General features: G+C 49.5%; 1 protein-coding gene across 1 annotated transcript in view; it reads left to right on the top strand.

Moving 5' to 3' along the window:
• LOC144950151 (uncharacterized) overlaps nucleotides 1-5,358 on the top strand; it is a 50,303-nt gene extending 44,945 nt beyond the window's left edge. Inside the window, exon 15 of the mRNA XM_078880213.1 lies at nucleotides 243-5,358. Coding sequence (XP_078736339.1) covers nucleotides 243-652 — 410 coding nt within the window. The 3' untranslated portion in view covers nucleotides 653-5,358. The remainder of the gene's footprint in view (nucleotides 1-242) is intronic.
• Nucleotides 5,359-25,146: the final 19,788 nt, after the last annotated feature.

Raw genomic sequence — 25,146 nt, 5'->3', positions numbered from 1 at the left:
GTGTCTCTGTCTCACTCTGTCTCTCTCTCTTGGTCACACTCTGTCTCTGGGTCTCATCTCAGGCTCACTGTCCCCCGTGTGTCTCTGTCTCTCGGTATCTCTCCGTCTCCCTCTCTCCGTGTCTCTGTGCCTCTGGTTATCGACAACAATTCTACGCTAACAACAACAACGCACGCCGCCACGGTCCACGCTGCCGCGGTCCCTGTCGCGTTAACCGCTGCGTTTATCCCCCCGGATGCCAGAGAGCGAGGCCTCGCGCAGCGACGCCTCCGACGACGACGGCCGCCCCCCCGTCAAGCGCCACCGCAACCGCCTCGACTCCTCGTCCTCGTCCTCCTCACCCTCCTCCTCCGCGTCGCCCGCACGGCGCGACGACGACCGGACGAACGGCCGGGAGGGAGCCGCCTCGTCGGAACGGGCGCCGGCCAACGGAGGAAGGACGACGACCGACGGCGCCGGCCACGACGGGGGTCACCCGCCGCCGCCACGGGCCACCCCCGTCCCGCCGGGCCTGTCGGCGACGAGGAGGAGGGTGGACGATGACGACGGCGGCGACGACGACGACGCGGTGGAGGACGACGTCGACGACGTGGATCTCCTGGACGTCGCCGATCTGGTGGAGTACGTGTGCAACAGCGGCAGCGTGCTCTAACCGCGGCGTGCTCTAACCGCGACCGGCGGTCGTTGGTTCGTGGTTGGTCGCCGCGGTTGTTTGCCGGTGGCTCTCGCGAAGACGGAACTGTGCAGACGGACGCCGCAGCCGTCGTGCGACGGTGTGTTCATAGTTGACTCGCTCCTTTCTTTTTTTTACACCACTTGACTTTAACCGCCCAGCTGTCGTTCGGGAGAGGGGGGGGGGGCCACCGCACTGAACGGAACGATTCCCCGCTCACCCTCCCGCTCCGCTCGCTCAGATCCGCAACGTTGTCGCGCGGAAGAGGTGTTCATTCGTAAGCCGCCTGTGAGCAATATGGCGGCGGCGGCGGTTGTTGTTGTTGTTGTTGCGGCTGCTCGAAAAGGAACTAATGACGGAGCAATCGCCAAGAAGGTGTTAACTTTTAAGACTTTAATTTTTTTGTACTGTTATCCAATAATGATGCCACGTTAAACGCCCGCCCCACCCCCCTCCTCTTCCTGCGGTGGTGGTGGCGGTGGTGGCCGTGGTGGTCGTCGTGGCGGTGGTGGTGGCGGTGGCGGTCGTGGTGGTGGTGGTGGCGGTTGTTTTGATTTAATGAGTGGGGGAGCTGGAATGAACGGAGCGATCCCGTGCCCGCCGTGCTGCTCCAACGAACCACGCCCCCCCTCCCCGACACAAAGCGCCGTCCAAATATTTCTCAAGACGCGTTTGTAATTGAATCGCTCGCGCCGCTCGTGATGTTTACCACTAACGGTGTGCGACGGACGGGTTCCCGCGTCGGAAATTCCACATTACCGTGGCAAGATGGAGCCTTGTACACCCCTCTCACCACCCCCACCGCCCCCCCCCCCCACCTCCAATACCTGCATAGCACGGCCTCCACGTCCGACATCATCTGCACAAAGTGGTACTCGTTTTATCGGCCGTGAAGAACCGATGAAGATGATGGGCGGGGATTTGAACTTGCGACCTTCAGTTTGCTGAGAAGTCGATCTCCACTCCGCGGCCGGGATGAACTGAGAGTAGTCGTAGTGTCATTGTTGTTGTTGTTATCGTCATCATCATACTTGTTATTATTGCCGTCGCATAATTATCCTTTGTGTACATTCGTTCGTTGACGCTTTTCTCCAACAAGTGGGTCCGTCGCTGTGGGCGTGAAGCCGGCTCCACTACCCCTCCCCCCCGCCCCCCCCCCCCGCCCTCCGAGCAATAGGCCGAGCAACTCTGGTTGCTCAGGTTGTTGCATGCAACTGTGTACCGGGTTGAGCGCCGCCGCGACCTTTGACCTTCACCGCAAAACTATTCCGGCGTCTGGTCAGTAGTTATGGACCTCGCCCCCCCCCACTTCCCACTCGACTAACTTGGCGTGCGGGTGAAAGTCTGCAAACCTGAAACGGGCAACATCTTCCTTACTTGCTGCCCCCCCTCCCCACATCCAAAATAAACCGCGCATGGCTCAGGCTGGTTGTGCCAGGCTGGTTGTGCCAGGCTGGTTGTGCCAGGCTGGTTGTGCCAGGCTGGTTGTGCCAGGCTGGTTGTGCCAGGCTGGTTGTGCCAGGCTGGTTGTGCCAGGCTGGTTGTGCCAGGCTGGTTGTGCCAGGTTGGGCGTGCCAGGCTGGTTGTGCCAGGCTGGTTGTGCCAGGCTGGTTGTGCCAGGCCGGGTGTTCCGCGCCAACTCCAAACGGGGATCACGGTTCGCGTTTTTGGCGAGACGGGAAAGTCCAAGGCAGTGGCAATTTCCGCCTGAAATAATCCGCCGATAGGGCAAGAGACTTGCTGAATGGTTTGACCCCATTAATGACCAAAAGACCTAATCCTCGGCTACCCGTACCCGGTCGGGTATCGGGTAGGGTACGGGTACCCGTTTGCTACCCTGGTGCGGCCGGGTACGGGTACGGGTACGGGTAGGCCGTGAGTCACTGGTGAGTCACCGTTTGTCACTCATTTCCCAACGTCTTGTCTCTTCTCACAATTCAAGTTCCTAGAATCAACCCACCCGCGCCTGCAACATGGCTTCATCCCAGAGGTCGCAATCGGGTACCCGTACCCTACCCGGCCGGGTACGGGTAGCCGGGTATCGGGTAGGGTACGGGTACCCGTTTGCGACCCTGGTGCGGCCGGGTACGGGTAAGGAATGAAAACCCGTTTGCGACCTCTGCTTTCTGGAGATCAACACGGCGGGCGAAGACGGTGTGGTTGGTGTGGCCAGAAAACCACGGCCCCCCCCCGCCCCCCCCCCACCCGCTCACACAAACCGCGACCGTTGGAACTCGCTAAACTAATAGTGTTTTTCCCCTTTTTTCTGGCAACAAAACTGACACCTTTTGCAAGGAATCATGCTTACATTAACCACAATACTTGCAGTCAAATGCAAACAAAAAACACAGTACTCTGATAATGTATGCATTGTCTTTGAAACTGATTGGTCCACACCAGAGAGCTTTCTTTAGAGCCTCGTCTCATACGGTGTTCGACCAGATGACGCCAAAAGGCGCACAGCTCAAAGACAACGCACTACCAGAGTAGTCGAACACCATATGAGACTAGGCTCTAAAGAAAGCTGTCTCTGGTGTGGACCAATCAGTTTCAAAGACAATGCATAAATTATCAGAGTTGTGTTTTTTGTTTGCATTTGACTGCAAGTATTGTGGTTAATGTAAACATGATTCCTTGCAAAAGGTGTCAGTTTTGTTGCCAGAAAAAAAGTGGTAAAACCCCTTTTAGTATATTTTGGTACTGGCAAAGGAGGTCCCATGATGTTGGAACTCGTTTGAGGCTGAGTTGACACTAAGCGTGGAGAGCCCAGGGACAGTTCGGGTGTTTGTTTGTTTGTTCCCGATGTTGGGGGCTGTGAGCAGGAGTTTAATCGTAACTCGGGCGACTGGGTTCGTAGTAGCAGCGCGCGCTAACCGCTGCACCACCCCCCCACCCCACCATCACCTACCCCCACCGCTGTAGGTATGCGCACGCACGTAACGTGCGCAGTCGACCCGCGCGCGTGTGGACGCATTGTTGCGAATTCCTCGATTTGATCGAAAAATAAATTCATGAATACGTCGCAAAATTGCTCCCTCCTGGCAGGCGAATAATATCCACTTTGCGGGCAATGTGCTGACTTCACCTAGTGCCACGCAGGGACAGCTGCCACCAGGGGGGGCGGGGAGGGTCCCCTAGGCGAAATATTCCATCTTGGGCGATGCAGTGGGCGAGATGATGAGAGACGCGAGGTTAACGGGGCGGTGGGGGGGGGGGGGCCTCTCTCCGAGACGCTGCGGCGTTGAAGCGAGCGCCGGTTAAATGTGAACCCCCCCCCCCCACAATCCCTCTGTGCAAATCGAGCAAAGTTGCCGTGTGCGAGTCCTCGTCACCGCGTCTGGGGAGCAGCGCGTCTTGGATCGCTTCCCGGAGTTCCGTCGGCTCGAATCGATCGATCGATCGACCCCCGTTGTGGCGATGATCATCAACTGCCCTGGAACGTCAAACCACGGAGCCGTAATGACCCCCCCCCCCCCTCGATCTCATGAACACATTGTGACGTCATCTCTCCTCGCGGGCTGTCGATCAGAAAAAGCCACGTGGTTATTTTTGGTAATCTTACCCCCTCCACCCCCACCCCCCCTTGGATGCCTTGTTGTTTTACCTGTGTCCGTGTGCACGTTTGTCGGCAGTCTTGTCGACTTGTGTGTGTGTGTGTACGTACGTGTGTGTACGTACGTGTGTGTACGTACGTGTGTGTGTGTACGTGTGTGCGTGCACGTGTGTGCGTGCACGTGTGTGCGTGCACGTGTGTGCGTGTACGTGTGAGTGTATGTGTGAGTGTACGTGTGTGCGTGTACGTGTGTGCGTGCACGTGTGTGCGTGTACGTGCGTGTGTACGTGCGTGTGTGTGTGTACATGTGTGTACGTACGTGTGTGTACGTACGTGTGTGTGTGTACGTGTGTGTACGTGTGTGTGTGTGTGTGCGTGCGTGTGTGTCTGCGTGCGTGTGTGTGCGTGCGTGCGTGTACGTGTGTGTGCGTGCACGTGTGTGTGTGTGCGTGCGTGCACGTGTGTGTGTGTGCGTGCACGTGTGTGTGTGTGCGTGCACGTGTGTGTGTGTGCGTGCACGTGTGTGTGTGTGCGTGCGTGTGTGTGTGTGTGTGCACGTGTGTGTGTGCGTGTGTGTGTGCACGTGTGTGTGTGTGTACGCGTGTGCGTGTACGCGGTGCGTGTGTGTGTGTACGTGTGTGCGTGTGTGTGTGTGGGGAGCGGCAGCACTGTGGTCAAGGTGCTACGCTGCGCCACGAAGCCGCCCGACCCGAGTTTGATTACCCGCTCGCGACCAGTGCCGGCCCTCCCCTAGGTTGACTCAGCCTCAAACGAGTACCCAGTGCGATTGCGTCGTCAACATCGCCACTGGGAGAGACAAAGGCGGCCGGGCGTGGTGCAGGCCACCCACCCCCCCCCTCGTGTGCCGTTCCGGCCTGCATAGGCGCTCGCTAGCAGCACTTGCCCCAAAAGTCTGTGAAGGCTATACCGGGGAGATGGGGGGGGGGGATCTTTGTCTTTGTGGTGTGTGTGTGTGTGTACGTACGCGCGTTTCAAATAGAGGCGGCTTATTCGCCCAAAGCCAAAATGCCAGTCGCGGCTGAATTTAGTCCCCCCCCACCCCCACCCCCTCCCTCCCTCCCCCCGGTTCTTTTAATCAAAAGAAATAAACTCTAGAGATTTTGTATTGTAAGTCCCCGCTGCGAGAGTGTGTGTCATTTTGTTCACCCCCCCCCCCGCCCGCCCCATCGCCAACGCAGACCCCTGGTGTCTGACGTTCAAAACGAACGCCTCGTACAGGAACCCTGCCTCCGACGGTCCCCCGTCAACCGAATCGGGCCGCACCGGGCATGGCCGATGCGGCCAAATGATAGCCCCACAAAGTGTGGCCCCGTCATGTGGATACATCTCTCGCACCAAAATAATCTCGATGCGTGTTTCAAAATGTGGAGGGGAAAACCGGGAGGACCGGGAGGAAAAAAAAATCCACGCGACCACGGGGAGAGAGAGAGAGAGACGCAAACTCCAAATATACAGCAGCAGGCGTCATGGGTCCGGATCGAACCCACGACCTCCTGTATACCAGGCGAGGTAGTTAACATCTCCTAGCCACCGTGATGATGATGAGCGAGAGACACGCAAACTCCAAATATACAGCAGGCGTCGGGGTCAGGATTGAACCTGCAATCGAACCCACGACCTCCTGTATACCAGGCGAGGTAGTCAACATCTCCTAGCCACCGTGATGATGATGAGAGAGAGACACGCAAACTCCAAATATACAGCAGGCGTCGGGGTTGGGATCGACCCCACAACCTCCTGTATACGGGGCGAGGTAGTCACACGAAGGGACATGGGGTAGTTGTTGTGGTTGATGTTATCAGCTGCCTCTTAAGTTTAAAGAGGATATTCGTTGGTAAACCCTTGCAGTTGCATTAACACACTCGCACACCCATAATCTAGATCAGCACATCGTGCATATTCCAATACCGATACCCGTCATTCACCACGGCGCCTGTGCCAGGCTAGGTGCACGTTGAGGCCACGTGAAGTGTCGAAGGCTCGCTGACAGGAGGAGGTCTCGGGACAGACCCAGGTGGTGCCATGAGTTGGCTGACAGATCACCGGTAGATGCACCATCACCAACCCCCCCCCCCCACTGCCAACTTGCTGGATTTTATCCACCCGGCGCTCCGTTGCTGTGAGCGTCGCTCCTCCGTTGATGCTGGAGGGCGACTGCCTCCAACTGCCCAGCAGCAGCGTCCTTCACGAGCCTCCTCCACCAGAGGCCGATCTTGACACCGATGGTACCAGTCGTCAGCAAGTCCACTCAGCTCCACAATCCTCCCGTACCACATCAGCTCCATCTCTGCTCCAGCCCGTGCCGTGCCTGTTCAGCAACCCTCTCTATGCGGCCAAACAGAAGCTGCTTAGGCATGCGGTGGCTGGGCATGCGGGCTACGTGACCCAGCCAACGCAGCCTTGCCTGCCGGATGAGCTTAGATACACACACACACAGATACAATGATCCCACGCAAAGTCTATCACACGCTGTTGGGGCAAGTGCTGTTAGAAAGCAGCGCCTATGAAGGCCGGCACCGTGGCACACGAGGGGATGGGGTGGCCAGCACCACGCCCGGCCGCCTTTGTCTCCCCAGTTGGTCGGTTTTTTTTAAATCCTTTATATTAAGTTCACTTGCTTGCTTGCTTACGACCGTGCAAATCTTTCGGTCGTTTTTTAACCCACTTCCCGTGATCCAATCGAGCTGACATTTTCCACACAGACTCGTTGTGCGTGACAATTAATGTTCGTGAAATTTTTTCCCCAAAATGTTACACTTTTTAGGACAAAAAATTATATTTAATTACCAATTGCTTAATGGTGCAATGCAATCATCTGACCCATAGGTGGCAGCCATCTCAAGCCAGAGGACGAGAGGACTCTAGCCGCCACGCATATAAAGGATTTATAGTGAAAAACTTTGTTTTTACGGGTTATACTTGTTAGTGTTCTCGTTGCTTGACTGGTGGCCGGTGCCATATTGTCATGCGATACACGTGGAGGGTGATCGCCACCTAGCGGAGATGATGAGATTTGGTGTCTCTGTCTTGTCTGCGGGCGGTGTTGAGTCGATGGTGTAGTGTTGAGTCTATGGGCAGTTTCGATTTAAAGCTTTCGTGACTGCAGGGATGCATCTTCTTGGTTCTTTCGGTAAAGTCACGTAGAATGGAAATAATAAAATAATAAAAATAAAACATAATAAAATAATTTTCGATTTAAAGCTTTCGTGACTGCAGGGATTCATCTTCTTGGTTCTTTCGGTAAAGTCACGTAGAAGGGAAATAATAAAATAATAAAAATAAAACATAATAAAATAATTTTCGATTTAAAGCTTTCGTGACTGCAGGGATGCATCTTCTTGGTTCTTTCGGTAAAGTCACGTAGAATGGAAATAATAAAATAATAAAAATGAAACATAATAAAATAATTATTCTTAGGTTTCTTTCGGTAAAGTCACGTAGGTAATGTTTTTACCTACGTGACTTTACCGAAAAAAACCTAATAATATGAATCATTGCAGTCACGAAAGCTTCAAATCTAGACATAATAAAATAATTCTCACGACGTTACGGCCACAACGGCTGCTTGCGTTGTGGCCGTCCCATGGCTGCTATACATTTCCACGTGGTATCAGCCACTTTATAGGGCCAGCCAAGTCGCTTCTGCAAAAGATCTGCATCACTCAGTGGGTCAAGGATTCATGAGCTCCTCGTACAATCCGGTCTGGTTAAACTCACGATGGGATCGTAGGCAGGCGCCAACCTTGAATGTTTCAAATCGGCGCAAATGTTTCTTCAGAAGGGGTCCACGTTTGAGCCAGCATTGAGAAGGGAGGGCATGACTGTGGCCAAGAAGACCCGAAGCTTCGCGTGGACAGACAGATCAGAGACATCTTCTTGGTTCTTTCGGTAAAGTCACGTAGAAGGGAAATAATAAAATAATTAATTTTAGAACTTTCGTGACTGCAGGAATTATTATTTGGTTCTTTCGGTTAAGTCACGTCTAAAGATAAAATATTATTTAATTTATTATTTTATCTTTAGACGTGACTTAACCGAAAGAACCAAATAATAAAATAATTCTCACGACGTTTCGGCCTGAATCAGACGCTGTCTTTCCGACAGACCTGTTCTTCACCCGAGGGCGGCTGCTTGCGTTGTGGCCGAAACGTCGTGAGAATTATTTTATTATGTTTTATTATTTTATTATTTCTCTTCTACGTGACTTTACCGAAAGAACCAAGAAGATGAATCCCTGCAGTCACGAAAGCTTTAAATCGAAAAAGATCAGAGACACCGCATATATGATTAAAACTATGTAACACAATTTTTGGTTCCTGGGAACTAAGTGTTATTTTGTAATTGCTCATACCTAAAAAAAATTATTACGTCCTTCCAATGATTGCTGAGCCAGAATCCATCTTCTCGGTTGAAATTGTCTCTGTGTTTGTATATGTGGATCGCCTCATGAACGAATCTCTCATGGTAGCCAGATGGCTTGCAGAGAACCTCCGTCTTGGAGAAGTCAATGTCATGTGAGCCGCACTGAATTGTAACAGTGATCTGCCACGGCTGAGGTGTTTGTCCTACCGTGTTTCAAGTCTGCTTTATGTTCACGGATGCGGTCCGAGACATGTCTATTATTAAATCCTTTATATTAAGTTCGCTTGCTTGCGCGCTTACGACCGTGCAAATCTTTCGGTCGTTTTTTATTTAAATCCTTTATATTAAGTTCGCTTGCTTGCTTGCGTGCGCGCTTACGACCGTGCAAATCTTTCGGTCGTTTTTTAACCCACTTCCCGTGATCCAATCGAGCTGACATTTTCCACACAGACTCGTTGTGCGTGACAATTAATCTTCGTGGAAAAAATTTTGCAAAATTTTACACTTTTTAGGAACATTTTTATTATATTTGATTACCAATTGCTTAATGCTGCCAGGCAATCATCTGACCCATAGGTGGCAGCCATCTCAAGCCAGAGGACGAGAGGACTCTAGCCGCCACGCATATAAAGGATTTATAGTGAAAAACTTTGTTTTTCCGGGTTAATTTTTTCCCCAACAAACTTTGCTTTTGTGACGCAGCTTGTGTTGCCCACGAGGTGGCGGTATGCCCGCTCCTCTGACACAGACACGCGATCTTCCCATTCAACTCGCTTACATTGACATGCCAATCTCTCCCTTGAACGCAGCGGCTGAGCGTGCGTGCGGCGATGGGACTCATTTCCATCTCTGACCACGCCTACTTACCCCTGGGTGACACCAGAGGTCGCAACCGGGTACGCGATACCCGTACCCTACCCGATACCTGGCTACCCATACCCAGCCAGGTACGGGTACCCGTTTGCGACCCTGGTGCGGCCGGGTACGGGTAGGCCGTGAGTCACTGGTGAGTCGCCGTTTGTCACTCATTTCCCAACGTCTTGTCTCTTCTCACAATTCAAGTTCCTAGAATCAACCCACCCGCGCCTGCAACATGGCTTCATCCCAGAGGTCGCAATCAGGTACCCGATACCCGTACCCTACCCGATACCCGGCCGGGTACGGGTAGGGTACGGGTACGGCCGGGTACGGGTACCCGTTTGCGACCCTGGTGCGGCCGGGTACGGGTAAGGAATCAAAACCCGTTTGCGACCTCTGGGTGACACCCACTTCAAACCTATATATATCCTCTTGTTGCAGCAGCCCTTTCTTGTTCAGCAGTTCTACGGCTGTGTATTTCCACCTGATGACGATTGCTTGTGTTGCGATGTATTATTTATTTTTTTACCCACGTGACTTCACAGAAAGAACCAAAGAGTATGGATTCTTGCAGCCACGAAAGCTTCAAATCGAGATCTTAACACCTCCCGTTTTATTTCCAGAGCGGGTAAAACCTATTCTTACATTTCATCATTTTGATACGGCAGTGGCACACACAAAACAAGTAAACCCGTAAAAACAAAGTTTTTCACTATAAATCTGTATATGCGTGGCATCGGGGCGGCTAGAGTCCTCTCGTCCTCTGGCTTGAGATGGCTGCCACCTATGGGTCAGATGATTGTTTGGCAGCATTAAACAATTGGTAATTAAATATTTAAACAATTTTCCCTAAACAGTGTAAAATTTTGGAAAAATAATTTTCACCAAAATGCATTGTCACGCACAACGAGTCTGTTTGCAAAATGTCAGCTCGATTGGATCACGGGAAGTGGGTTAAAAAACGACCGAAAGATTTGCACGGTCCTAAGCAAGCAAGCGAACTTAATATAAAGGATTTAAAAAGTCTCATTGATGGGACAGATTGGATTGGAACGATGCCCTGGTGGCACCCCCCCCCCGTTTTCAAGAAGGGGGGTGGGGGGTGGACACCATCATTGTGACATCTCCATCCTCGGTGTGTGACGCCCGGGAAAAAACTAAAATCTCTGCCATGGATTTGTTCACCATCGGCCCGACATCGCCTGTCACTGGGGTCGAGCCGTGAGCTGGGGTCGCGGTGTTCATCCCGCAGTGGCAGTGCGCTAACCGCTACGCCGCTTACTCCGATAAGCACGGATGGATGCGTACGGCGTGGAAGAAGTTCATCACACGTACCATCATCTACGCCCATAGACTCAACACTGCCCATAGACTCAACACTACCCATAGACTAACACTGCCCATAGACTAACACTGCCCATAGACTCAACACTGCCCATAGACTCACACTGCCCATAGACTCACACTGCCCATAGACTCACACTGCCCATAGACTCAACACTGCACATAGACTCAACACTGCCCATAGACTCAACACTGCACCATAGACTCAACACTGCCCATAGACTCAACACTGCTAACCATAGACTCAACACTGCACATAGACTCAACATTGCCCATAGACTCAACACTGCCACCCATAGACTCAACACTGCACATAGACTCAACATTGCCCATAGACTCAACACTGCACCATAGACTAACACTGCCCATAGACTCAACACTGCCCATAGACTCAACACTGCTAACCATAGACTCAACACTGCACATAGACTCAACATTGCCCATAGACTCAACACTGCACCATAGACTAACACTGCCCATAGACTCAACACTGCACATAGACTCAACACTACCCATAGACTAACATTGCCCATAGACTAACATTGCCCATAGACTAACACTGCCCATAGACTAACACTGCTCATAGACTAACACTGCCCATAGACTAACATTGCCCATAGACTAACACTGCCCATAGACTAACACTGCTCATAGACTAACACTGCACCTAGACTCACACTGCCCATAGACTCAACACTGCCCATAGACTAACACTGCCCATAGACTAACACTGCACATAGACTCAACACTGCCCATAGACTCAACACTACCCATAGACTAACACTGCCCATAGACTAACACTGCACCTAGACTCACACTGCCCATAGACTCAACACTGCCCATAGACTAACACTGCCCATAGACTAACACTGCACATAGACTCAACACTGCCCATAGACTCAACACTACCCATAGACTAACACTGCCCATAGACTAACACTGCCCATAGACTAACACTGCACATAGACTCAACACTGCCCATAGACTCAACACTACCCATAGACTAACACTGCCCATAGACTAACACTGCTCATAGACTAACACTGCACCTAGACTCAACACTACCCATAGACTAACACTGCCCATAGACTAACACTGCACATAGACTCAACACTGCCCATAGACTCAACACTACCCATAGACTAACACTGCTCATAGACTAACACTGCACCTAGACTCACACTGCCCATAGACGAACACTGCCCATAGACTAACACTGCTCATAGACTAACACTGCACCTAGACTCACACTGCCCATAGACTCAACACTGCCCATAGACTAACACTGCCCACAGACTCAACACTGCCCATAGACTAACACTGCACATAGACTCAACACTAACCATAGACTCAACACTGCCCATAGACTCAACACTGCCCATAGACTCAACACTGCCCATAGACTAACACTGCACATAGACTAACACTGCCCATAGACTAACACTGCCCATAGACTAACACTGCCCATATACTAACACTGCCCATAGACTCAACACTGCCCATAGACTAACACTGCCCATAGACTAACACTGCCCATAGACTAACACTGCCCATAGACTCAACACTGCCCATAGACTCAACACTGCCCATAGACTCACACTGCACATAGACTCAACACTGCACATAGACTCAACACTGCCCATAGAATAACACTGCCCATAGACTCAACACTGCCCATAGACTAACACTGCCCATAGACTCAACACTGCCCATAGACTAACACTGCCCATAGACTCAACACTGCCCATAGACTCAACACTGCCCATAGACTAACACTGCCCATAGACTCAACACTGCCCATAGACTAACACTGCCCATATACTAACACTGCCCATAGACTAACACTGCCCATAGACTCAACACTGCCCATAGACTAACACTGCCCATAGACTCAACACTACCCATAGACTAACACTGCCCATAGACTCAACACTGCCCATAGACTCAACACTGCCCACAGACTCAACACTGCCCATCGACTAATACTGCCCATAGTCTCAACACTGCCCATAGACTCATACTGCCCATAGACTAACAGTGCACTATAGACTAACACTGCCCATAGACTTACACTGCCCATAGACTCAACACTACCCATAGACTAACACTGCCCATAGACTCACACTGCCCACAGACCCAACACTACCCATAGACTAACACTGCCCATAGACTCAACACTGCCCATAGACTCAACACTGCCCATAGACTAACACTGCCCATAGACTCAACACTGCCCATAGACTTAACACTGCCCATAGACTCAACACTGCCCATAGACTAACACCGCCCATAGACTAACAATGCCCATAGACTCAACACTGCACATAGACTCAACACTACCCATAGACTAACACTACCCATAGACTCAACACTGCCCATAGACTCAACACTGCCCATAGACTCAACACTGTCCATAGACTCAACACCGCCCATAGACTCAACACTACCCATAGACTCAACACTGCCTATAGACTCAACACCGCCCATAGACTCAACACTACCCATAGACTCAACACTGTCCATAGACTCAACACCGCCCATAGACTCAACACTACCCATAGACTCAACACTACCCATAGACTAACACTGCCCATAGACTCAACACTGCCCATAGACTCAACACCGCCCATAGACTCAACACTGCAATAGACTAACACTGCCCATAGACTCACACTGCCCATAGACTCACACTGCCCATAGACTAACACTGCCCATAGACTAACACTGCCCATAGACTGACGCTGCCCATAGACTAACACTGCCCATAGACTAACGCTGCACATAGACTAACACTGCACATAGACTAACACTGCCCATAGACTCACACTGCCCATAGACTAACACTGCCCATAGACTCAACACTACCCATAGACTCAACACTGCCCATAGACTAACACTGCCCATAGACTAACACTGCCCATAGACTAACACTGCCCATAGACTAACGCTGCCCATAGACTAACACTGCCCATAGACTCACACTGCCCATAGACTAACACTGCCCATAGACTCAACACTACCCATAGACTCAACACTGCCCATAGACTAACACTGCCCATAGACTAACACTGCCCATAGACTAACACTGCCCATAGACTCACACTGCACATAGACTCAACACTGCCCATAGACTCAACACTGCCCATAGACTCAACACTACCCATAGACTCAACACTGCCCATAGACTCAACACTGCCCATAGACTAACACTACCCATAGACTCAACACTGCCCATAGACTCAACACTACCCATAGACTAACACTACCCATAGACTCAACACTGCCCATAGACTCAACACTACCCATAGACTAACACTACCCATAGACTCAACACTGCCCATAGACTCAACACTACCCATAGACTAACACTCCCCATAGACTCAACACTGCCCATAGACTCAACACTGCCCATAGACTCAACACTGCCCATAGACTCAACACTGCCCATAGACTCACACTGCCCATAGACTAACAGTGCACTATAGACTAACACTGCCCATAGACTTACACTGCCCATAGACTCAACACTACCCATAGACTAACACTACCCATAGACTAACACTGCCCATAGACTCAACACGGCCCATAGACTCAACACCGCCCATAGACTCAACACTGCACATAGATTAACACTGCCCATAGACTAACACTGCCCATAGACCAACACTGCACATAGATTAACACTGCCCATAGACTAACACTACCCATAGACCAACACTGCCCATAGACTAACACTGCCCGTAGACTAACGCTGCCCATAGACTAACACTGCCCATAGACTAACACTGCCCATAGACTCAACACTGCCCATAGACTAACACTATTCATTGTCTCAACACTGCCTATAGACTCAACACTGCCCATAGACTAACACTGCCCATAGACTCAACACTGCCCATAGACTCAACACTATCCATAGACTCAACACTGCCCATAGACTCAACACTGCCCATAGACTCAACACTGCCCATAGACTCAACACCGCCCATAGACTCAACACTGCCCATAGACTAACACTGCCCATAGACTCAACACTGCCCATAGACTAACACTGCCCATAGACTCAACACTGCCCATAGACTAACACTATTCATAGTCTCAACACTGCCTATAGACTCAACACTGCCCATAGACTAATAGACTAACACTATGCATAGTCTCAACACTGCCTATAGACTCAACACTGCCCATAGACTAACACTGCCCATAGACTCAACACTGCCCATAGACTCAACACTATCCATAGACTCAACACTGCCCATAGACTCAACACCAGAGGTGGGACAAAGTCATTGTTATGCAAGTCCAAGTCGAGTCGCAAGTCATCAAATTCATGACTCGAGTCTGACTCGAGTCCAAGTCACATGACTCGACTCCACATCTCATAGGTGGGACAAAGTCATTGTTATGCAAGTCCAAGTCGAGTCGCAAGTCATCAAATTCATGACTCGAGTCTGACTCGAGTCCAAGTCACATGACTCGAGTCCACACCTCTGCTCAACACCGCCCATAGACTCAACACTGCCCATACACTCAACACTATCCATAGACTCAACACTGCCCATAGACTCAACACTGCCCATAGACTCAACACTATCCATAGACTCAACACTGCCCATAGACTAACACTCCCCATAGACTCAACACTGCCCATAGACTAACACTGCCCATAGACTCAACACTGCCCATAGACTAACACTGCCCATAGACTAACACTGCCCATAGATTCACACTGGCCATAGACTAACACTGCCCATAGACTCACACTGCCCATAGACTAACACTGCCCATAGACTAACACTGCCCATAGACTAACACTGCCCATAGACCAACACTGCCCATAGACTAACACTGCCCATAGACTAACACTGCCCATAGACTAACACTGCCCATAGACTAACACTGCCCATAGACTCAACACTGCCCACAGACTAACATTGCCCATAGACTAACACTGCCCATAGACTCAACACTGCCCATAGACTCAACACTGCCCATAGACTCAACACTGCCCATAGACTAACACTGCCCATAGACTAACACTGCCCATAGATTAACACTGCCCATAGACTCACACTGCCCATAGACTCAACACTGCCCATAGACTAACACTGCCCATAGACTCAACACTGCCCATAGACTAACACTGCCCATAGACTAACACTGCCCATAGACTAACACTGCCCACAGACTAACATTGCCCATAGACTAACACTGCCCATAGACTCAACACTGCCCATAGACTCAACACTACCCATAGACTAACACTGCCCATAGACTAACACTGCCCATAGACTAACACTGCCCATAGACTAACACTGCCCACAGACCCAACACTGCCCATAGACTAACACTGCACAAAGACGAACACTGCCCATAGACTCAACACTGCCCATAGACTAACACTGCCCATAGACTCAACACTACCCATAGACTAACACTCCCCATAGACTCAACACTGCCCATAGACTCAACACTGCCCATAGACTCAACACTGCCCATAGACTCAACACTGCCCATAGACTCACACTGCCCATAGACTAACAATGCACTATAGACTAACACTGCCCATAGACTTACACTGCCCATAGACTCAACACTACCCATAGACTAACACTACCCATAGACTAACACTGCCCATAGACTCAACACGGCCCATAGACTCAACACCGCCCATAGACTCAACACTGCACATAGACTAACACTGCCCATAGACTAACACTACCCATAGACTAACACTGCCCATAGACTAACACTGCCCATAGACTAACACTGCCCATAGACTCAACACTGCCCATAGACTAACACTGCCCGTAGACTAACGCTGCCCATAGACTAACACTGCCCATAGACTAACACTGCCCATAGACTCAACACTGCCCATAGACTCAACACTGCCCATAGACTCAACACTGCCCATAGACTCAACACCGCCCATAGACTCAACACTGCCCATAGACTCAACACTGCCCATACACTCAATACTGCCCATAGACTCAACACTGCCCATAGACTCAACACTGCCCATAGACTAACACTGCCCATAGACTCAACACTGCCCATAGACTCAACACTGCCCATAAACTCAACACTGCCTATAGACTCAACACTACCCATAGACTCAACACTGCCCATAGACTAACACTACTCATAGACTCAACACTGCCCATAGACTAACACTACCCATAGACTCAACACTACCCATAGACTCAGCACTGCCCATAGACTCAACACTGCCCATAGACTAACACTACCCATAGACTCAACACTGCCCATAGACTCAACACTACCCATAGACTCAACACCGCCCATAGACTCAACACTGCCCATAGACTCAACACTACCCATAGACTCAACACTGCCCATAGACTCAACACTACCCATAGACTCAACACTACCCATAGACTCAACACTGCCCATAGACTAACGCTACCCATAGACTCAACACTACCCATAGACTCAACACTGCCCATAGACTAACACTACTCATAGACTCAACACTGCCCATAGACTAACACTACCCATAGACTCAACACTACCCATAGACTCAACACCGCCCATAGACTCAACACTACCCATAGACTCAACACTACCCATAGACTCAACACTGCCCATAGACTCAACACTGCCCATAAACTCAACACTGCCTATAGACTCAACACTACCCGTAGACTCAACACTGTCCATAGACTCAACACCGCCCATAGACTCAACACTACCCATAGACTAACACTGCCCATAGACTCAACACTGCCCATAGACTCAACACTACCCGTAGACTCAACACTGTCCATAGACTCAACACTGCCCATAGACTCAACTCTACCCATAGACTAACACTGCCCATAGACTCAACACTGCCCATAGACTCAACACTACCCGTAGACTCAACACTGCCCATAGACTCAACACTGCCCATAGACTCAACACCGCCCATAGACTCAACACTGCACATAGACTAACACTGCCCATAGACTAACACTACCCATAGACTAACACTGCCCATAGACTAACACTGCCCATAGACTCAACACTGCCCATAGACTAACACTGCCCGTAGACTAACGCTGCCTATAGACTAACACTGCCCATAGACTAACACTGCCCATAGACTCAACACTACCCATAGACTCAACACTGCCCATAGACTAACACTGCTCATAGTCTCAACACTACCCATAGACTCAACACTGCACCATAGACTTAACACTGCCCATATACTCTCACTGCCCATAGACTAACAGTGCACTATAGACTAACACTGCCCATAGACTTACACTGCCCATAGACTCAACACTACCCATAGACTAACACTGCCCATAGACTCTCACTGCCCATTGACTAACAGTGCACTATAGACTAACACTGCCCATAGACTTACACTGCCCATAGACTCAACACTACCCATAGACTAACACTGCCCATAGACTCAACACTGCCCATAGACTCAACACTGCCCATAGACTAACACTGCCCATAGACTCAACACTGCCCATAGACTCAACACTGCCCATAGACTCAACACTGCCCATAGACTAACACCGCCCATAGACTAACCCTGCCCATAGACTCAACACTGCACATAGACTCAACACTACCCATAGACTAACACTACCCATAGACTCAACACTGCCCATAGACTCAACACTGTCCATAGACTCAACACTGCCTATCGACTCAACACTACCCGTAGACTCAACACTGTCCATAGACTCAACACCGCCCATAGACTCAACACTACCCATAGACTCAACACTACCCATAGACTCAACACTGCCCATAGACTAACGCTACCCATAGACTCAACACTACCCATAGACTCAACACTGCCCATAGACTAACACTGCCCATAGACTCAACACTGCCCATAAACTCAACACTGCCTATAGACTCAACACTACCCATAGACTCAACACTGCCCATAGACTAACACTACTCATAGACTCAACACTGCCCATAGACTCAACTCTACCCATAGACTAACACTGCCCATAGACTCAACACTGCCCATAGACTCAACACTACCCGTAGACTCAACACTGCCCATAGACTCAACACTGCCCATAGACTCAACACCGCCCATAGACTCAACACTGCACATAGACTAACACTGCCCATAGACTAACACTACCCATAGACTAACACTGCCCATAGACTAACACTGCCCATAGACTCAACACTGCCCATAGACTAACACTGCCCGTAGACTAACGCTGCCTATAGACTAACACTGCCCATAGACTAACACTGCCCATAGACTCAACACTACCCATAGACTCAACACTGCCCATAGACTAACACTGCTCATAGTCTCAACACTACCCATAGACTCAACACTGCACCATAGACTTAACACTGCCCATAGACTCTCACTGCCCATAGACTAACAGTGCACTATAGACTAACACTGCCCATAGACTTACACTGCCCCTAGACTCAACACTACCCATAGACTAACACTGCCCATAGACTCTCACTGCCCATTGACTAACAGTGCACTATAGACTAACACTGCCCATAGACTTACACTGCCCATAGACTCAACACTACCCATAGACTAACACTGCCCATAGACTCACACTGCCCACAGACCCAACACTACCCATAGACTAACACTGCCCATAGACTCAACACTGCCCATAGACTCAACACTGCCCATAGACTAACACTGCCCATAGACTCAACACTGCCCATAGACTCAACACTGCCCATAGACTCAACACTGCCCATAGACTAACACCGCCCATAGACTAACACTGCCCATAGACTCAACACTGCACATAGACTCAACACTACCCATAGACTAACACTACCCATAGACTCAACACTGCCCATAGACTCAACACTGTCCATAGACTCAACACTGCCTATCGACTCAACACTACCCGTAGACTCAACACTGTCCATAGACTCAACACCGCCCATAGACTCAACACTACCCATAGACTCAACACTACCCATAGACTCAACACTGCCCATAGACTAACGCTACCCATAGACTCAACACTACCCATAGACTCAACACTGCCCATAGACTAACACTGCCCATAGACTCAACACTGCCCATAAACTCAACACTGCCTATAGACTCAACACTACCCATAGACTCAACACTGCCCATAGACTAACACTACTCATAGACTCAACACTGCCCATAGACTAACACTATCCATAGACTCAACACTGCCCATAGACTAACACTACCCATAGACTCAACACTGCACATAGACTAACACTACCCATAGACTCAACACTGCCCATAGACTAACACTACCCATAGACTCAACACTACCCATAGACTCAACACCGCCCATACACTCAACACTACCCATAGACTCAACACTACCCATAGACTCAACACTACCCATAGACTCAACACTGCCCATAGACTAACGCTACCCATAGACTCAACACTACCCATAGACTCAACACTGCCCATAGACTAACACTACTCATAGACTCAACACTGCCCATAGACTAACACTACCCATAGACTCAACACTACCCATAGACTCAACACCGCCCATAGACTCAACACTACCCATAGACTCAACACTACCCATAGACTCAACACTGCCCATAGACTCAACACTGCCCATAAACTCAACACTGCACCATAGACTCAACACTGCACCATAGACTAACACTGCCCATAGACTAACACTGCCCGTAGACTAACGCTGCCCATAGACTAACACTGCTCATAGTCTCAACACTACCCATAGACTCAACACTGCACCATAGACTTAACACTGCCCATAGGCTCAACACTACCCATAGACTCAACACTACACCATAGACTTAACACTGCCCATAGGCTCAACACTACCCATAGACTCAACACTACACCATAGACTTAACACTGCCCATAGGCTCAACACTACCCATAGACTCAACACTGCACCATAGACTTAACACTGCCCATAGTCTCAACACTGCCCATAGGCTCAACACTACCCATAGACTCAACACTACACCATAGACTTAACACTGCCCATAGACTCAACACTACCCATAGATTCAACACTGCACCATAGACTTAACACTGCCCATAGATTCATCTTCTTGGTTCTTTCGGTAAAGTCACGTAGAAGGGAAGTAATAAAATAATAAAAATAAAACATAATAAAACAATTCTCACGACGTTTCGGCCACAACGCAAGCAGCCATCCTCAGGCGAAGAATGAAACACCCCAAGCTTGGAGCGTATATTTAAGCTGGGTTAGAGGGGGGGGAGGTGGGAAGAAGAGCGCCTAAACAAAATAATTTGCATATCAAGAGGAATTCAGCATATGGAAAATGCGTAGGAGGTGGGCGGGGGGGGTTCCAAATCAATACTATGCCCGTGCATTATGCAGGATTAGCAGTATCAAAGGGGGGGGGGGAAGGGGGGGAGCATTAACAAAGGAAAGGAATGTTAATAGTATGTAGCTGTAGTTACTAAACAACCACGTAAAAATCAAAAGGAGACCTGATGGTTCAATGAGCCACTCTGTCTACAGGAAAGCCACCCACACGGATGCTTATCTAAAACCGGATTCCCACCACCATCCATCCCAGAAGAATTCCCTCATCAAGACTCTATATCATAGAGCCCAATGCATCTCCGACCATGAACACATTTCCAGTGAACTCAAACACGTACGCCAAGCTCTTAAGGCTAATGGTTACTCCGACTACACAATCCGCAAAGCCATCACTCCAACCACCAAGAAGGATCCTGTTGAGGAGCCTTTCAAGACCATCACCTTACCCTACATTGCTGGGGTCACAAAAAAGATCTCCAAAATCCTGATTAAACACAAGATCCAGGTCCGATTCAACACAGTACAAAAAATCCGTGATCTGGTACCGTCTGTAAAAGATGTGGTTCCAGACATACAGTACCCTGGTGTCTACAAACTAAGTTGCCTCTGTGGTAGCAGTTACATTGGGGAAACCAAACGACATGTCTCGGACCGCATCCGTGAACATAAAGCTGACCTGAAACACTGTAGGACAAACACCTCAGCCGTGGCAGATCACTGTTACAACTCAGTGGGCTCACATGACATTGACTTCTCCAAGACAGAGGTTCTCTGCAAGCCATCTGGCTATCATGAGAGATTCGTACATGAGGCGATCCACATTTACAAACACAGAGACAATTTTAACCGAGAAGATGGATTCTGGCTTAGCAATCACTGGAAGGACGTAATAAACCATTTTGATACACATTAGGGTGGGTAGAATAATACATAGTGTTATATTAAAAATGTATAAGGTATAGGGTGGTTTATAGCAATACAGTATGTAATTTAATGTTGGTTTTGCCTATGGAAGTATATAGTACGGTATAGACGCGTGTGATGTAAGAGAATAAAGTTTAGATGGAAGCATATTATATAATTTTTTACAACGTAGAATTTTTCATGTATTACTTACTGTTAGTAACTCAGCTTATTGTAGAGTATAGTAAGTTTACTGATGATGCTATGTAGTTTATACTTTAGTTTGTCATGCAGTTTATACTGTAGTTTTTTACGTGGTTGTTTAGTAACTACAGCTACATACTATTAACATTCCTTTCCTTTGTTAATGCTCCCCCCCTTCCCCCCCCCCCTTTGATGCTGCTAATCCTGCATAATGCACGGGCATAGTATTGATTTGGAACCCCCCCCGCCCACCTCCTACGCATTTTCCATATGCTGAATTCCTCTTGATATGCAAATTTTTTTGTTTAGGCGCTCTTCTTCCCACCTCCCCCCCCTCTAACCCAGCTTAAATATACGCTCCAAGCTTGGGGTGTTTCATTCTTCGCCTGAGGATGGCTGCTTGCGTTGTGGCCGAAACGTCGTGAGAATTGTTTTATTATGTTTTATTTTTATTATTTTATTACTTCCCTTCTACGTGACTTTACCGAAAGAACCAAGAAGATGAATCCCTGCAGTCACGAAAGCTTTAAATCGAAATACTGCCCATAGACTCAACACTGCCCATAGGCTCAACACTACCCATAGACTCAACACTGCCCATAGACTCAACACTGCACCATAGACTCAACACTGCACCATAGACTCAACACTGCACCTCCGATGGACACGGTTGGCTACGTACGATGCGGAAGAAGTTCAACGTACTTTCTCCCTCTGCTCGTCATCGTTACTAACGTCCACGCGTTTGCCTGAGACTTGACAGCCGATTGGGGTTAACAGTAAGGCGAGACGACTCGTTGCTCGTAAGACGAGGGCGGTGGTTTATTAAACGGGGGGGGGGGGGGGGGGACGTGAATGAAAAACGCGAGCGAAACTAAACGAGAGGGTGGGAACACCAGCCCCACCCCCCCCCCCCCCCCCCCCCTTGCACATTTGTTCCACTGTCACAACCGAACCGTGCCCAGCTGCTGAACCGGCACGGCACGGGTGTGTTTTGTTTTTTTCCCCACTGCCGATTTTGCCGACCCGAGCTAGAAAAGGAAGGAGGGGGGGCCAAGCAGGGCCAGGCCACGGGGTCTAACGCACGCGGCCGTCGCCCTTGTGACGTCAGCGTGCGCGGCTCGGCTTCTTGCAGTGGAAAAAAAAAACAACGCCGGCTCGGCTCCGGCGCCGCACGGTTGTGCCAGTGGAAAAGAGGTAAATGCGTCGCAGCGCTGTCGAGAGAAATTCGCGTGAATCAAAGTTTGTTTTTTACAAAATCGATTAGATGTGAACGTGAACCAACAACTCCGCTCATCCTCACAGCAGCAGCAGCGGCGTTTGACGAAGCCATCAAACAAAGGCGCGGCGCCTTCAGATGCGCTTCTGCGGCCGTCTGGAACGCTCTCTTCCTTCCGAGCTACGGCACTTTTAAATCATCATCTAGATTGACGAACTAATTTCTTTAGAACAGCTTTGTGTGCGTGTTTAGTTTGTTGTCATTCCCCCGTGCCCCCGATTAGCGCGGTTGGCTACGTACTCTGCAAAAAGACGTTCTACATTACATACGTAACAATGTACTATATTTATTAATATTTTCTGCGCTGGGGTGTGAATTCACCATACTTCACCACTCTGGTTAGCGCGGGGGGCGGGTTGGTGAAGTGATGGGGGGAGGTGAGGGGGGAGTGAGGGGGCGTTGGGAGGTGAGGACTCAGGTACCAGTTCAGATATCGCTCACTCGCCACTCACGTTCAACAGCGCTGTGCGCTAACCACTGCGCCACCGCTCCACCCACACACGGTGCGTTCTTCAGCTCGACTCGGGATACACGTGGTGCACCCCGCTCATTAAACGAAGTTACCGGTGCCAGATATCGATAAAGCGATACCGGTACCGAAGATCGAGGGTTCGATCTCGACCCTGATGCCTGCTGTATATTTGGAGTTTGCGTGTCTCTCTCTCATCATCATCACGGTGGCTAGGAGATGTTGACTACCTCGCCTGGTGTACAGGAGGTCGTGGGTTCGATCCCGACCCTGATGCCTGCTGCTGTATATTTGGAGTTTGCGTGTCTCTCTCATCATCATCAAGGTGGCTAGGAGATGTTAACTACCTCGCCTGGTGTACAGGAGGTCGTGGGTTCGATCCCGACCCTGATGCCTGCTGCTGTATATTTGGAGTTTGCGTGTCTCTCTCTTTCTCTCTCCCCGTGATCGCGTGGATTTTTCTCCGAGCTCCTACACGTTTAGAATGTGCGTGCGTTTAGAGTGTTCGGCCACTGCTATACATTTCCACGCAACGATAAGCCACTTCGTTTAGCTATCATTTGTGACCAGGTCGCTTCTGATTTAAAAAAAAAATCTAGATAACTCCGTGGGTCTTACACCTGCTAAAATAAAATGTAAAAAAAAATGTTTCTAGATGTTAAGCTTTCGTGACTGCAAGGATTCATACTCTTAGGTTTTTTCGGTGAAGTCACGTAGGTGAAAATGAATAATAAAAAATAAATAATAATATAAATAAAATAATAACAATCACGACGTTTCGGAGGCAACACAAGTCTCCGTCATCAGGTGGGACCGTCACAGCTAATTTTTTTTTGAGTTTTGCTTCACTTGATACAGTAAATATTAGCTGTGACGATCCCACCTGATGACGGAGACTTGTGTTGCCTCCGAAACGTCGTGATTTATTATTTTATTTCTATTATTATAAAAAAAAAAATTTACCTACGCGACTTTACCAAAAAACCCAAGAGTGTGTAAAAAAATGTGTTTATAGTTTTTTTGTTTATAATATATAATATATATAGACACCCTGACTCTACGCTCGGATGGAGATAGATGCAGAACTTTGGAGCTGTCATTGATCCCGAGCTCGCGGTCTTCGCTCCAAACGTCTCCGCGGGACCTCGCGCCTCCAATCAGCAACATCTCCAG

Source organism: Lampetra fluviatilis, chromosome 56, assembly GCF_964198595.1.
Source record: "Lampetra fluviatilis chromosome 56, kcLamFluv1.1, whole genome shotgun sequence".
In the NCBI taxonomy this organism is placed as follows: Eukaryota; Metazoa; Chordata; class Hyperoartia; order Petromyzontiformes; family Petromyzontidae; genus Lampetra; species Lampetra fluviatilis.
This window is presented reverse-complemented; position numbering and strand designations above follow the sequence as displayed.